Source organism: Fusarium keratoplasticum, chromosome 9 (genome assembly GCF_025433545.1).
Source record: "Fusarium keratoplasticum isolate Fu6.1 chromosome 9, whole genome shotgun sequence".
NCBI lineage: Eukaryota > Fungi > Ascomycota > Sordariomycetes > Hypocreales > Nectriaceae > Fusarium > Fusarium keratoplasticum.
This window is the reverse complement of record NC_070537.1, coordinates 1,669,041-1,685,741: the sequence shown is the minus strand read 5'-3', so window position 1 is coordinate 1,685,741 and position 16,701 is coordinate 1,669,041. Positions and strand designations below refer to the sequence as shown.

Below are 16,701 nucleotides of genomic sequence, written 5' to 3'. Positions count from 1 at the left end.
AACGAGTAATGGGCTGAATCTCACGCCCCACGGAAGTAGATAGGTTGTCCCCTGCGTCATGGGATCAACTGCGTGTTTCAGTCGTCGAGGTTGGATGTTTGAATCCACAGACGGACGTCCAAGACTTGACGAGTGTGGTCGATAAACGAGTCTATAGTGGGTTATCACTGCGAGAAAGCATTCGATAGAGTATTTCATGTCGATCATTGAGCTAATTCACTAAAGCAACGCGGAATATCCTGCATGATTCTTCAGAGGCTATCCAGTGGTGTAACCATGATGGTTTCTAGTCATGATCCGACATCTGACTACGACTTGACAAATCGCTCCTGTGTAGCCACTCGCCCCAAGTTTCCGTCGACTAGAACCAACTCTTTGTCCCTCCTATAACGACATGTCATTATACCCTTGCTAGTAAAAATCAGGGTCGGCGATCCTTTGGTGCCCGTTGGCGGAGATGCAAGGAGTGGTTCCCACTTTGCGAGTAAATCAGATGTTGCCATCGGCAATGACTTCCTTTCTCCCCATCTCGTTAATCTAGGAAACTTTTTTTTTATTACGAAAAAAAGAAAACATAATCTTCAAGACCATCCATCTAATCAATCAGAGTTCAAAGTTTAAGATAATAACAACTCAACTCAACTTTAACCTTCAACACCAACATGAACAATATCCAAATCACAAACCGAAGACAACTACCGAAACCTCCTACTCGAGTCATTTCTGAATTTGCTCATAATATCAGGGGCAGAAAATCATCGCTTCCCCCACCTCCTGGTCTGTTACAGAAGGCTTACTCTGCAGGCCGCATCGATCTTTGAGAGATCCTAGCTCCCCTCTCTGCATCCGCCAACAAGCCTCTTCCTTGCAGTTCATCCCGGCATATCAAAGGGCTGGAATTCAAACCATCTAAGTCCTAGTGAGGGTCTCGATTGATCTCCATCCAAGGATCAAACCTTGGTAATTCTTTCGCCTGCAGCGGCTATAGACAAAATGTCGCGATGCGTTGGTCGCGTGAGGTATCACTCAAGAACATATTCAACCAGATTCATTACCTCATTCAGAGTACCACATGCCACGGCTGGCTTCTAGAAACAAAACTATGCATTAGCTCCCGTTGTCAGTTCATCTGTCAACTCGAGTGGCGTTGCATCCAAGTCATGCTGCCTCACAGCCCGCCTCCGCTAGCCAGCCTTGAAGCGATGAAACATCACCAGCTCATATCAGTGGAGCTCACTTTGTTCAGCTCATCCAACCCGTCCCTACATCGATCGACAATCGACAATCTTCAGCCTCTTTGACGGGATCTTTCGAGCGCCACAATTCATCCACGAACTACGTTGCAGCATGGCAGCCAAGGCTTACTCCCCTTGAACATCTTGGCGAACTAAAGCCTACGTTCCTAGAAAATCACCAGATCCATCCAGTGTTCTCGGTCCTGCTCCTTCGTGCTAGTGGCATCCAGTTCGAGTCTGTTGGTTGTGTTGTCGGGGAATCCTCCGCCCACAACCCGGTCCCTTCTCGTTCATGCCTCTAGACCCAGAGCCAACAGAGTTCCACTCTCCATGGTTCCCGACTATGGCATGCCTTGTCTCTGCTCCTGAAATATCTCCAACCTCAGCCCATGGTGTGGTTCCTGGTGCTAGTTGGCAGATCCATCGCACCCACAGCTCGTCATGCCTTCTGGACGATTCCCTCGAGCTGTGGCGTTTATAGAAGGGCCACGGATTCCGCCTCTACCCGGCTAGTCTTGAGCTTCTAGACCACTGTCGTCAGTCGTTTGTCTCTCTTGGTCACCATGTCTGCCATGCGGTTCTTTACCTTGGCGGCGCTCGTTAGCGCATCCTTTGCCCAGACTATCAAAGTTGGTGGCAAGGACATACGTGAGTCCGATGGATTACGTGCTGAAACAGAGCTAACAAAATCTAGCCGTCGATAAGTCGGCCATTGCTCCAGCCAGCGAGGCTGTCTCCAGGAGTTCTTCCAAGGCCAAGGCTCCTCTCTTCCTTGATGAGTCTACGCAACTCACCGATAGGGTCCTCAACAACCTCACCTCCCTTGGACTCTCTCATGTTGAATTGTTCGAGTTTGACAATGACAAGGAAGTGACTATCCACAGACGGAGTCTCTTTGGTCAGTGCAAGACGGCCCCTGGAGACGACTACTTCCCCAGCGATACGCTCTGGGCAGTATTTGACTACCTCCTTGGTGATGCCCTCCAAAAGACAGTCCCGTATGCCTCGGTCTGTTATGAGGACTCTGAATTTGGCAACTACAACAAGGCGAAGTGCGATTATCTCATGAACAACTGGTTCAACAACTCCTACGTTCCAACTGAGGATCCTACTGCTGTCAACGCCGTCTTGTACCAGGGCCAGTCCTGTCTTCCCCCTTCTCTCTTTGCATCCGCCAAGTCCTGCACTGTGGGTGGCTACCCTCTATACACTGTCGATGCTACAAATGTCGCGCACATCCAGCTCGCCATCAACCTGGCCCGCAGTCTGAATCTTCGTCTCGTCATCAAGAACACTGGCCACGACTTTGGTGCCAAGTCTACCGGTTACGGCGCCTTATCCATCTGGACTCACAACCTTAAGTCCATTGAGGTCTACGAGGACTATGAGGAGGGTGATTACAAGGGCCCTGCTGTCAAGGCCGGAGCTGGTGTCCAGGCCTACGAGGTCTATGAGGCTGCTAAGGAGCATGGTGTCACTGTCATCGGTGGAGAAGGCCAGACCGTCGGTGTAATGGGCGGCTTCATCCAGGGCGGTGGCCACGGCCCTCTCTCTGGAATCCACGGCATGGCTGCCGACTCTGTCCTCTCCTTCGAGGTAGTCACTGCTGATGGCCACCTCGTCACCGCCAGCGAGAGCTGCAACCCTGATCTCTTCTGGGCCATCCGTGGAGGAGGTGGTGGCACTTTTGGCGTCGTGACCTCTGCGGTTGTCAAGGCTCACCCCAAGGTCTCCGTCGCCACCCTGACCTTTGCCTTTGCCTCTGGCGTCGATGGTCTCACTGACGAAGTGTTCTGGAAGGGTGTCAAGGCATTCTGGGACCGCTTCCCCGAGTACGCCAAGGACAACGGCAACTACGAGTACTTCCTCATCACCAAGACCGAACCTGGCTACAGCTTCTCTATGCAGCCCTGGTTCGCTCCCAAGTTTACCGTGGAGAAGCTCAAGAAGCTCGTGGCCCCTCTGTTTGCAGACCTGAAGGAGCTTGGCATCAGCATCAAACCCGAGTACGCCGAGTATGACGACTTCTACCCTGCTTGGCAGGCCTCATTCCCCCTTGAGGGTTGGGGCAACCCAGCCATCCGCCAAGGAAGCCGCCTATTCCCTGAGGAGAACTGGGCAAATGAGACGATTATCAGCAAGACATTTGATGCCGTCAAGGGCAGTATCGAGGACTACGGCTGGTTCATCGCCTTCAACCTTTATGCTGGTCACGAGGGCTACCCTGACACAGCCGTCAACCCAGGTTGGCGAACAGCTCTCGTCCATGGAATTGGTGCCGTCTTCTGGGATGTGACCGCCGACGAGGAGACTAAGAAGAATATCTCCGACAGCCTGACCAACGACTACATTCAGCGATGGCGAGACGTGACTCCTGGTGGCCACGCGTACTGCTCCGAGAGCGACTACATCGAGCCCGACTTCCAGCACTCGTTCTGGGGTAACAACTGGGAGCGTCTGGTCGAGATCAAGGAGAAGTGGGATCCCAATGATGTCTTTTACGCCACCAACGGCGTTGGCTCGGACAAGTGGGAGCTCCAGGACAAGATCTTTGGCAACTTGCCCAACCAGAACAGCAAGCTTTGCCGAGTGTAGTAGGGGTTATGTATTTGTAGCTATTCAGGCCTTCTGATCAATCAATGTATTATATCAATCCTTAAAACTCATTTTCATTATTTTCTACTTGAAAAATTCTCTGATCTCGGTTCCCAGTCTTCATCTTTCTTGAAGACAACTTAACATCCCTGAGAGTGAAGCATTCCTTCTCATACTTGAACAGGGGCTCGGGAATAGCGATACACCATACTTCCCTGAAATTTTTGTCCGTATTCGCTTCAATAACTGTTTGCGAGAAAGTGAGTCGGGTATTGGTATGGTAACCTTGTAACTTTCTTTGGGAATACGAGCTTGACGAAGAGTCCCCCTAGGTTGCTGGTGTAAGAAATCGCACCCCCTAGTACTGAGTATATTAAGTAGTAAAGCTAAACTGCTACAGAACCTATATCAATCGGCTTCGCTGAAAACGAGAAGCCGAGTTAGTTTAATACATTAGGTATTAACTAACACGTTATGGGAGAGCATGCTTATACTGCTAGGCCCCTTGTCGTCCGAGGATATCTTGCGAATAGAGCATATAACTTCAAGGAGCTGACCGGCCTTCCCAAATGGTATTATCCTCTAAGACTCAGTAGCATGTGCTCTTGACTAATCACAGAGTATTGAACTCCAATATCTAGCTATGCTGCTTGATCACTGAGAGTTAAGACTCAAGGGGTATCCACTGGGATAACACGTGACCACGGATTTTCGGCCGCGTGGGAGGTTTGGGCTACCCAGCCAACCAAAGAATTGATCATTACATTCAAAGGCCCCTAAAGTATGGGCGCGGGGTGGATCAGTTCAAATGAAGGTCGCCTACTCATATCGCCCGTGGTTGCGACTTGGAGTACTTCTCGAGATATTTAAATACATGATGTCCATGTCCTGGACTGAGAGACCGACCTGCCGATACTTACTACCTGTCCTGATATGCGTTCTGAACAGATGAGCGGCTATTCGCACCCGCGCGGCATTCTCCAACATGAATAACAACCGACCAACACCATATTAATCACATGTGCGTCATCAGTGATCTGGACTTTGGGCTGTCATGCCAAGACTGCCCCCCAGAAGCAGGCTGGAGAGGCCGACCTGCACATTCACCCAACTTCACTCCCTGGTTGAGGCTCAACTTAGGTCCACGCCCCCCCGACCGGGAGGGCAGTGCAAAAGAGATGCACATCATGTGTCTAACTTGCAGGGACTTATGACGCACAGAAGCCTTCCTCATGACCTCGGTAACGCTTGCTCTTAGCCCCCAAAGCCCGCAACGGCTTCTTCTCGCGGGCTGTACCGCTCTGGCGGAGGCCGAGACCTTGTGTACGTGATGCCCAAGCCTTGGAGGTGCAGTTGCCGGTTACCTCTTCATTGGACGAGAGGTTTCATGGGCATCGTGAGGGTGTGCGTTGGGAGACGAGAGTCGGTGATACCCTCTGTTTCCGGCTTCACCGCTGAAGGCTCGTAGGCAGCCGGCCAGTCAGGGATGCCATCACCCTAGGAGAAGGGGGCTGAGCTTCCTGAAAGTCGAAACCAACAGGTTCATTATTCACCGCTATTTGCGATGTTGAAGATAGCCTCATGTTCAGAGGTAGATTATTTGCTGATCCCGACTGATAATAAGGCGTCCACAGGATGGCCTCAGTGGGGGCTGAAGAAGTGTGCAACTCGTGGTGGATGGATGGGGCTTGAGCTGGCAGCCAGTGTTGATAATCTCTCGCCTTGCTCGAACCCGAGATGCTAAAGCCACGCTTCCATGTCCCATTGGCAGACAGTGCCCGAAGCCTCGAGGAATCAAGAGGGGGGGTTACTCGAGAGGCTCTTGAAGCTCGGAACAAACCCCCCTGGGGCAACTCGACTGCTCTCAACGAAGAATCCGGGATGCGCGGAACAGTGCCTCAGCGCACGCCTTCTCAACTGGCTCAGCCGTTGTTGCGGCTAGAGGAAAGGAGAAGCGATCGTTGCCAGGACACTTCTCGTAAGGAAGCAGGCAATCAAATAGCACAGTGATCTTCTTTCATAGAACCCGAGACGGGCACGCGGCAGAGAGATTGGCGACAAGGGCCCTGTTAGGGGATACGCGCCACCAACGCCAAAAGCAGTCGCCCCCGTATATCACGAAGGTAAGGAGTAGCACGCGCTCGACCCAAAAGACGGAGGCTCGTGACCTTGGCCCCTTGAACAAGGCGAAGCCGTCATACCGCAGGTGCATCAAGGCCAATATTGCGGGCGAGCTTGTCTTGCCAGCAGAGCCAACTGCATTTCAACCAGAAGACGGTGAGATCCAAACATCCACTGGGCCGGCCACATGAGATGGGCGTCGTCGCGAAGGCTGCAGCGAGTTTCCAACGCGCCCAATTTGCAACAAGTTCATGTGCTTATTGTCCTTGTTGGTGAGCCAATCCCTTTTCCATATCCACAGATTGACACTGAAAGCTCAAAAACTTGATAGGTGCAGCTATCATGAGCCATGGATCCATGCCATGGGCGACTCGCAGTCTCAGAGCAGCTTTGTCAGCCGCCTCGTCTCCCGCTCTTGATAGGTACAGTAGGCAAGGCACGGGAGAGGAGCGTTGTCGAGCGTAATTGGCTCATACCCCCATGACGCATTTGGCCGCATGTATGTAAAACACACAAGCGCCTAAATAGACGTCGAGAGAAACAGACAGCGAGATAATATCTACCTTGTCAAGGCTATCTCCAATCTGGAAGTTGGGGAACAGAAGCCCAAGACCCACAACGCACTCGGGCAGTATCTAGGGCGATCTGAGGAGCCGGGCCGGTATTTCACGATGGCCGGCCTGACGGATCAGGGACCCAGCCGAGAGAGAGGCTGCTACCCCTGAGGGATATCGAGATGAACTTCCTCCCAGACACGGCTCCTGGTCGACTTCTTGAACGATTTGGCTGAATGGGACGACTGGATGCATCAGCCATCACGTCTCTTGCCTCCATGGGACCGGCTTGCTCTCCTCCCTTTACTTACATCCGCAGACTCGCCTCCATGATCCGTATCTTCAAGGTACCCCCCCTCCAATCGCACTTGCGAGAACATGCCATGCTAACCTTGCAGCACCAGGCGTTTGTATGAGGATCTGGTCCCGAACAAAGATGAACGATTCATCATTCATGATATTGGACGTGTTATTCAATCGATGGCGAGCAAAATGAGGCCGAGGGCGTTGGGCTAGCTGCGAGGTCGATTGAGATACCTCCTATCGGTTCGGTACCAGCGCCGCACCTCGGATTTGCCGCAAGGGCCGACAGCACGCCCGCATGGTGTATTTTCTCGTCCCTGGGGGAAATGTCGAAAATTGTGACGGCTCGTGTCATTTTCGCGGATCGTGGGCTCGGTTTGGGCTCGGTTTGGGCTCGAGGGGGCTCAGGTCGAAAACTCGTTGTTTGGGCCAATGTTGACGGGATGTGCAGGTGATGATGCAACTCCCGCGCTGACTCGAGAAAGAGCGGTCAAGGTCGGATTCCTCAGCCTCGCCGCGCCAAACTTCCAATTACACCTGGCCGGAATACTCTCCAAGACTTGGAAGACGACCGATTATGCTCATCAACAGTTGGTCTGGTTGAGACGCGTCTTGAAGGTGTTTTGTTGGCAAAGTCGGTCGCGATTCGTCATCCCGGATGGTGTTTGCTCGTTTCTCGAAGATGCTAGGACACGATTCCCCCGACGTCAAATTCTAAGCGCCCGACGATTCAAAGCTTGACGCCTTTTCCGCGTTCGGCGGCTGCTCTGGTAGCTTTCGTGCTCGGTAGGGAGTATCGGGGCGCTCTTGGATACCGGTTAGAAGACGGCCGATCACCGACAGCATTCGGGTATTTATCAAGCCTGGTCAGCCAGTCGTTTTTCCCGTGACAGGAGGAGATGATCGGGCCTACTAGGTACTGTTAGGAGGATGTCCTGGTTAGGTAACCGGCTGGTTGCCTTCTTTTGACCAGCAGTTCGCCCGCACAGGGGATCCATTGCTTCGGTAGGTCGCGATGCCTACGTTCACCGCCCAACCCCCGGGCATTTCCCAACGCCTTAACACTCTCGATAGGTACTTTCAACGCGGCATTGTCAAACGAAGCATCCTGAACGATGGCATCTGTCAGGTCCGCCGACCCTCGGAGCGAGAGCATTCGCACCGCCGCCCAAGCATTGACTCTCGTGCTTATTCACCCCGCGATAGAGGCGTCGGGGAGGATATGTACCGACGGGCACGACGACATGGCATCAATTCACACGCACCTGCCATTGGGTCACCCATTGTACACTCCCCAGCCCCCTGCTATTTTCCAGCTCTCATCTTCCACACAACTTGTCCAATTCTGCGGTGGTGGGTAATCTCCGCCAGATGAAGGTCTCCGCTTCCAGCGTTTAGAAGCCCTTGCGAGACTGACGCTGAGGGATGGAAACTGTCAACTGGCAAGAGTATCTCGGCTGCCGGCTCGATCATATGTAGCCTTAGAAGGTTATTTGCATCAAGATGGAATCCGCGTAACATGTTCGCTTCGGCGCTCATGGTCGCTCACTGTCGGAGTGAACTAGGTAGTCTTTCATAGGACGGGAGCCAGGGCTGGAGAAGTACCTACATGTCTGCCCTACCTGCTTAGGTAGGCCTCCGTGGGCCATGGCTGGCAGCGCTGAGCCGCAAGAACACCGGTAGTCGCGGCCAACCCACTTTCTTCTCCTTTCCTCTTCACTCTGGTAGTATTTTGCCAAACCACAACACTCAATACAAGCAAACCGTCGCGCGTTGTTTTCCAGGCTCCTTGTCCTCTATTTCCATCGCTTTAAAGGCTCTATATTATTAAATCTTCATATTATATTTTAATTCAGCCAACTTGTTGTTGCTTTGCGCTGGTTTGTCTGACCAACCTTCCCCCCCCCTATTGCGCCCTGTGTTTTGGGTACCCAGTGTCATCAAAACAATCACTGCAGATACAACGATCGTGAAGAAGCATCCCATCGATATATTGAGCTAGAACCTATACTAACAGTCCATGCTAGGGTCGATACAACACACGAAGTTCGAATTCTCTCTCGCCTCTCGCCTCCCACCTCTGCCCACGCCCCAAGCCCTCAGCTATTCGCCCTGCCTCATCACAGTCGCCATGAGGGCAGCATACGCAAGGCAGGTCAAAAGGATCTTCTCGTCTCCGCGGAGAAGGGCTTGACTCAACCAGGCAAAGACGATCATGAACACAAGGTATGTAGCTACCTCTCCCGCAACTGAGTTGACATTGAGGGACTGGATGGCCACGGGAGCACATGCGAAGACACCGATAATGCAGCTGAAACCAACCAAAATCAGGGCTTTTATGAGACCCTCGTGGTAGTTGTACATCGTGGTCCCCCCGATCTTCTCCTTCCCGGCCAAGAACGGTCTCTGTTGGGTGTCACTACCTTCCATCAAGGAGTCGGGATGACGGGCTATACTTACAAAGACCCATCGTCCAATCCTGGTTGCGAGCATGCGGCTGACCATTTGATCAAGCTTTTGTGGCTGCGAGAGTGATACCCAGTCGCGCTTCATCTCCTCGGCGAAGATGGCATCGTCCTCAGGTCCTAGAAGAGTCCTCCAGCTGGGCAGGAGATGCCTCTGGAAGGATTTGTCCGGTTGATCAATCCCAAAAGTCTGGCTTGTCTGGAGAAGGAGACGCTCTAATGATCTTTTAGTTATCCGACAATGGACAAGCTGTCTTGGGGAGAGGCGGTCGGCCTTACGGTATTGGTCTTGCTCCTCAGTAAGCTGCCCCAAAAGTTCCTCGATGTCTTCTTCACCCGCCAAAGACTTTTGCTGGATTTCTTTCCAGACACGCAACACACGGCGCGCTCTGTATATGACGCATGACCACGCTATCGCCGTGCAGCGGGGAGCTATCATGTGCCTCGGATCAAGCTGCTGCTCCTGCGCAAGGCGAATCCATCCTGGTGTTTCTTTTCCGCATCCAATCTCAGTGCCAGATCCAAGCATGTCAAGGGCAGGACGTACCTTTCTTGGGCTGACCCTCGAGATCTGAGTAGCGAAGCAAGGCATGGTTAGCTTATCGATCAATTGCTTCATGGGCTTCACTCAGCACCTGGGGTTGCGGGCCTCTCATCAGTCTGTGTCGCCTCGCTCCAGCTTTGCTGGCACGTGATGTCTACACTGCGACGTGCGGTGGGCTCACGACCAGGCATGATGTTGACACTTGTTTGGGGAAGATCCAAGAATTGTTCCAATTTGCGCTGCAAATGCTGACCGGCTGTTGAACTAGGCTTACACGATGAATCGATTCGCAGGGCTCGACAAGACCTATTTATCCTCCGACTCAAATCTCTCGAAACGAGGCGGCCGCGACGTCACCATGCAATACCGACGTCGAATGCTGCAATACTATGTTGTTAGACACCGATTGCAGTGATGAACCTACCATACCTACTTTCTTTGCCTTGAGGCCCCCTACTATACCCCTCCCCCACTACACCTCCATATGTCTGAGCCTCGTTGATGTGCAGCAAGGCCGGCCTCGACCCTGGACCATGTGCTTGACGTCGGCTGTTCTCAATTGGCCTTGTCGGGAAAAGCAAATTACATCCAGCTACGTGTGGCTGTCGATGCCTTGCAGACGATTCAGGGATGGGGGCCATGCACACAGCGAGCGACTCGTCACATTGCCTATATGTACTCTCTTGGTATACGGCATGTGCCCCGGCTCCGAGCTGCGGCTATTGCCGTCGGCATGGATCAACTGTCAATCCCACGAGCCGCGCTACTCCGCACAGATCTGGCGCTTGTGTAGCATGGGCCGCGTCTAATTCGAACGTCGGCCTATTGTCATGTAAGTCGTTCCCAGGAGAGTGTAGGAGTGGTAGGATGAGCGGGTGATTATTAAGCTGCTATACAATACTACTTTCAATACCACACATCTGTGTCCATTTTCGTCCTTCAATCAATTTTGCATACACCCTTTTTGACATACAGACCGACAATTCCCAGCTGCCGGTTCATACACAATCATTTGAATTACGCCCCAAAAGCCCGCCATTATTAGATTCCAAGATTTGGTGATGAGGTGGTGATTCTATTTTTCTTTAGTGTCAGAGTGGATATTCATGGCGGAAACGGTTCACAGGCCCCAACTGCGTACCTCTTTGCCTTCAATATTTCACCTTCATGCTTTTGCCAATGATTACCGAACGAGGAATTGAAGAGTGGCTGAAGCTGTATTGTTTGTTTTCGGAACCTTGGAGCTCGCCGGCTGGCTCGGACTCGGACTTTCGTGGTGTCTGCTTCGTCGTGACTGGAATACGGACAATAGGGGCAGGCTCAGGAGCAACAGGCCCAGGAGTCACTGGCACACGCATGACTATTCTAGGGGATGCACGACAAAAGATCGAAGTGCCCAAAAACAAGATAGGAGGAGAAAGGTACGGGAGAAACGGGTGCTTCAGTTGCTGGCAGAAGAGCAGTGCTACCTTGACGAGAACTGCAGAAGAACGATGAACCTTGACGGATTTTATACCCTACTGAGACACATCCGAATCCGAACACGTCTAGCCTTTGCCAGTAGTTTCTTCAACATGAGGCGAACGCTTCATTTAGACGCTATTTCCCGTCGTTCGAGAAAAAGAAAGCAAAAAGTCTATCATATACGACACGAACGCGACAAGGTGCGAGGCAACGGCCATGGCGCCGCCCCTCAAACGCTCAGACTCGGTGTATTCTCGAATAGGATGTGATAGAAATGAACTCGCGCGTTCCTTCGGGCAGGGGAACCATGGCCTGGCTCTGGTGCAAGAGTATCGTGGCTTGCCTAGATGCTGCTGAGCTCAGAGGTGTGACTGCTGTGAAAAGCGTACATGGGGGACGAGCTAGGGCAGAAACTGAAATGGTCGTTTCGGATCCTATAAAAGGGGCAGATCGGCAACAAGGGCTGATGATTACCTCTCTAACTGGGCTTTTGTGCGCAAAGATCCTCGTCGTCTTGCAGCCGTTGCCAAGGGCACAAGTCTTTGGTGGTGAGCGCTGCTCTTCTGTTTCATAGTGGTGGTGCCTTTGCTCTCTGTCACGGAGCTGGCCAGAGTTTGTTTCCATTCGGTGTGCGGTGTGCCATACTGTTGGCCAGACAGGCATAAAATGCTGTGTAACAATGCTAATGCTGATGGAGAGCGATGGATCACTAGCCCTGTTCAGCCCTGCCACCCCCTGCCAGGGTCGTGAGCGCTATTGAAGGCGATCTTGGCTCTCCCGGAGTAAGATCAGTACGTCTCCGATGTATCCATTATATCATAGGTATAGCAAGACTCCCCGACCCACAAGTTATCTCCAAGTTACCACAGGTTCTGGTGGTGGTCTCTATTGCCAAGATATGAGCAGCATCGTCTGCTCACCAGGTGCTTCGGAACGGCACTCCAACAACCATTCCCCGCACTGACTCTTAGTGTGCTCCTATGCTCATCCCCCTCGCTTGAGCCTGTTGCTCGTCTTGGGTCTCCTCGCTTCATCGACTCTGCACCAAGACCGGGCAACACACTAGTGCAGGATGGAAACTGCGTGGCTGATATTCTGTCGACAGGGGTAGGTCTATTAACTTGCTGAAGGCGGCTTAATTTGAATCGAGTGGATATGTCTGCATTATCGAGGGGAACGGGATGTTTGGCGTCCCCCTCAATAGTACCAAAATAGCATGCTGTGTTCCAGCCATGTTGACAGTCACCAGGAAGGTCCACGCCAGGCGTCCGTCGCCTGTTCCAATACTTAGCGGCTTGTCTGATCGACAAAGGTTTCAGGCAGCTTCTATGAATGGCCAATGGCTCTGTGCCTCAACGTGTTCCACGAGGACTCGTGAGTTCTGGCTGATTGGTGCGGAGAGAGGCAACAGACCAGCGAGGCTGTCAAGCAGATCCTCTTTGCATACGCGCCTTGTCAAGATAGGGGTTGTTCCATGAGATGTCTGTCATTTCTCAATTCATGATGCCTCGTGGTGTCTTGACCTAGCTTCGTCGAATCCATCGCATTTGCGCATATCTAAATTCACACCCAAAACACCCCAATTTCTCGTCAAGCATCAAGCGAGATGAAGCACCAGAAATGCCAGCGTGCATATCTACGGCGGCCATTGTGAGCTAGTTATGCATGGAGGGTAACAGTGAGTCTATGCCGCTGCAGAAGAGCACCTCTCCAAATCATAAGAAAGGGGTTAGCATAACTCGCTCCAAAACCAGAATAATACCAATCAGGGGAGTCTTATGTCGAGGACCTTGCATTAGTGCTATGCAGATTGCTGAATACATCAGTTGTGTCAGATACCGTTGCTGGGCTCGTGGACAATTGGCTGGAGGAGGAGAACAATATGCAGCATGCACAGTCAGTACCTTGCACGTGCCTATATTTATCACGCCGAACCGGTTCCTTTCGTCTATCCAGGCATATCCTGGTGCCTTCTCAGCCTCGACTCCTCTCCACTTCGACGTCGTGGGCAGCGGCCTAGACATGGTAGTGCAACATCGCGATGATGAAGCTTGTGGTGTAGACTGGTTCAAGAATTTAACACAGGTACTCTCTAGGCCACACTGCCCTCTCAAGTTGAGTACCTAATACGGGACCTTCACTGGTCATGTTGAGCACTAGACCCCTGAGAGTGATGGACTTCCGGCCATGCTGCTGGATTGATAGAGCGAAACCATGGAAACTCTCACCAAAATCTTCCGATTCAATCACCCTCCAGATGGGACAACACGTTACACACCTCCTAACTCACCTACCTACCTAATTACGGCTATCATTGAAGCCATTATCTTGCCACGTGGGTTGATACGCCAGAATGACAGAGAGTAGTCTGGTTCATCATAAATAGTAAAAAGATTATAATAAATAAACTTATAAAAATATACCAAGATTATAAAAGAGATATCCTAATATTATACCTCTTTTTATTATTATTTTAGTATCTTTATGATGCTCTCTTAATTACCCTTAGGTCAGGATAGACCTTGTCGTTGTCCTGGTGCCGCGTTCCCCCCCCCTTAACCCGCGCGCTTGCCCATCGAAAAGATTGGACAGAGAATGTCGCTCCTGAGCAGAAATTGACGAGAATTGATGTAGGAGTTGTCCGGGCCGCTAAACGACATCGATAACATTAGCTAGCTATGCTGCTCACATGGAACAATGAAGAGAGCTGAAGGCAGTCTGTACCACTCTTAATTCGGCTACAATTGGCAGACCTGACTGAACGTGGCGCCCTTCCATCCAACCTTTCAAACGGACCAAACAGCCTGGATGCGTGGTGGGCAGCGCAGATCTACCGAGCGTCGAACTTGCTGATGAGCCGTCTCGAAATACCATGCTAAATATCCCGGAAGCTTGTCTTCAGTTCGTTCGTCATTTCATGCTCGCCAGGGGCCGTTTCTAGTGAAAGCGGGATGACGTTGGAGAAACGATCGGATCGAGCCCTGCGGGTGGTGGTGCCAAGGATCGGCCCCAGAAGTATGGATGCCCGGCTTGCACTTCCTGCTCAACTAGCCTGGTCGACTGGGGTCGAAACCTCAACTAAGAAGGCTGTGCCATGAGGCGCATTGATCCGCGTCTGGCATGTCTTGCAGGGAAAAATGATGCACAGGATATCCAGACCCCACAAGCCAGGGTAAGTCTCTCTCGCGGGCCGGTCCGTTGGGGGGTGGGCGTCAGAGATAGAGTACATCGTCGAGACTTGAAGTAACCCGTGGACCATGTCTCGAGGATACAGCCGACAGTCAGTCCGTCATTGGCCATGAAGCCTCTGAGGCATCGTGAGGGTGTACGTTAGGCTCCAGGCCTGGAAGATTTCGTGCCATTGGTCTCACCGACAAAAGAGACTGAACCCGGCAGACCATTCGGAGATGGCATTCTCGAGGAGGGCGGGCGAAGCATCTCGGAATGCAGGACCAACAAATCTCTTGTTCACCGCCCTTTCTTATTGCGATGTTGGAGACAGCCTCATTCTGAGAGCATCCAAAAGCATGCAAGATTATCATCCAGCTCGGTCGGAGTCATCATCGTTTGGGGGCCTCAAAAACCTGGCGATGTGCGTGGTGGTGATTAGGCGGTTAGGCTGGTAGAAAAACCACGCCCGCTGGGGAGAACCAAGGCTTCGAAGTCTCTTTCGTTCAGGAGGTGATCAGAATGAAACCTTTATCGCGATGTGAAGCAGCGAGTAATTGCAGAAATACCACAGTGAACCAAATCATCCCTATTCCATTCCCATGCGATCCCAATGTACTTGAAAGAAATGTGGGCGTGAAATTCCGTATTGAGTGAGTTGGCTGGTCAGGCGTCAAGTCTGGGTCCTGCAATAATCATCTCCCACCAACTGCTTGCTCATTGCTTCGACAAGGGTTTGGCGGGCTGGAGTTGTGTGGCACCGTTGGGGATTTGTCTGTATTTCACGCCACCAACACTGGGGCAACCACTTCTCCGAATATTCCTGACTATCCAGCCAAGAAGAGTCGACGACTATCCGAATCTCAAGGACCGTATGAAGAGGCGAAGTATTGCAACCAGGTAAGTTGGCATAGCCGCAAGACCAACATCGCAGAACGGGAATCCCTTGCCCACCTTGGGGTTGCCGACAGTCCCCGTGCTGGGCCTGAACTGGGACGGGGCAAAGCGTCCACCGCTTGATCAAAGATGTCTATCAGGCCGCCAATCTGTGGTCGACCTCGGCAGGTGCCTGCTGACATCCGATGCTCACTTCAAGGACCCAGACAAGTCGTTGCAACTACCCCAATTCTTCCGCTTTCGCAAGCCGCTTCAGCTGACGGGACGGGATTGAGCGTGCTCAGTGGCGTGTGGCCGAGGATTAGCCCCTCACGCACACAGGTCATTCCCACTGAATGCACCAGGCGCGTTGTTAAAGGCGACATGTCCCACTACCAGACACGTTTGAAGAAGCTTGTGCTGTAGCAGCGACACTGTTCCGCAGCTTCAGAAGACTGCCCCACGGGCTCTCGTCTTGTAAGAGCTGCCATCCAATGCTATGGGCATGGGTTGCGGTTTACCCACAGTAACCAAACGTCGAAGCGGGGTCCAAGACACGGATAACCTCTGCCCCCTTGATCGATATTGACGACCAACATCGGCACGGAAGGATACGGCAACTTCTAATTGTTCACTGGGGAACAGAGTTATGCTAAAGGCAACATGTTAGCATCTGTTTGGCTGAGCCTATGCAGGTATGCTTAGATTTGTTCTCACTCATCTGTCCCTTGCCTATCCACGATCTGATTCCGAGGACCAAGGGCTGACTTTCTGTAGTCCAAGCACTGCTTGGATTCGCATTGGCCGAGCACCTCCTGGGCATCAACGATGACATTGATGAACTCCAAGAAAGGCACCTATCGTTGCGATGTGTTTCTCCAATTATTGGACATGCGTTTCGTGGTGTGGCATGGCATCGCAGGCCGTCGCGACCGATCCGAAGGTTGCACAGATGTCGAGTCTCGTATCGAGGAAATCGAGGGTCGTCGAAGAGCTTAACGAAGTCAACGGTCTTCTGTCCTCAGAAGAGGCCATGAAATGGGTTTGGCGAGTGAATGTGCCTGCTCCATGGGGATGGATGTCAAGGTCAGTTTTTGGTTGAGAGATCGAAGACAAGCGGTGAGGGAAACCCTACCTTCAATGGCAGCCAAGCATAGGTACCTACCACCGGGCTCTGGCCCAACAATGACTCGAGCATTCGAATTCACTGCAGCACGGGAAACTGATGGTTTTCAGCAGAAAATTCATTAAATGGGAGAATGCTATCGACGCCAACTCCTTGTCGCACAGGTTTGTTCCGGTCAGCGATGAGATCCGATTGTGACAGGATGATATCAGCGCTGCATCCCCTCAAGTCATCCAGCCGCCTAGATCGG

At 52.0% G+C, this 16,701-nt stretch overlaps 2 protein-coding genes across 2 annotated transcripts; one reads left to right on the top strand and one right to left on the bottom strand.

Moving 5' to 3' along the window:
* Positions 1-1,798: 1,798 nt before the first annotated feature.
* On the top strand, positions 1,799-3,830 carry NCS57_01139400 (FAD-binding PCMH-type domain-containing protein; the record flags this gene model as incomplete). The annotated part of the gene is made up of 2 exons (XM_053061111.1): positions 1,799-1,883; positions 1,930-3,830. The coding sequence occupies 2 exons, from the start codon at positions 1,799-1,801 to the stop codon at positions 3,828-3,830; spliced, it is 1,986 nt and encodes a 661-aa protein (XP_052909497.1).
* A 5,081-nt stretch (positions 3,831-8,911) lies between these two features.
* Positions 8,912-9,865, bottom strand: NCS57_01139300 (uncharacterized protein; the record flags this gene model as incomplete). Its single annotated transcript, XM_053061110.1, has 2 exons — positions 8,912-9,489; positions 9,553-9,865. 2 exons carry the CDS (start codon positions 9,863-9,865, stop codon positions 8,912-8,914), a joined length of 891 nt encoding a protein of 296 aa, XP_052909496.1.
* Positions 9,866-16,701: the final 6,836 nt, after the last annotated feature.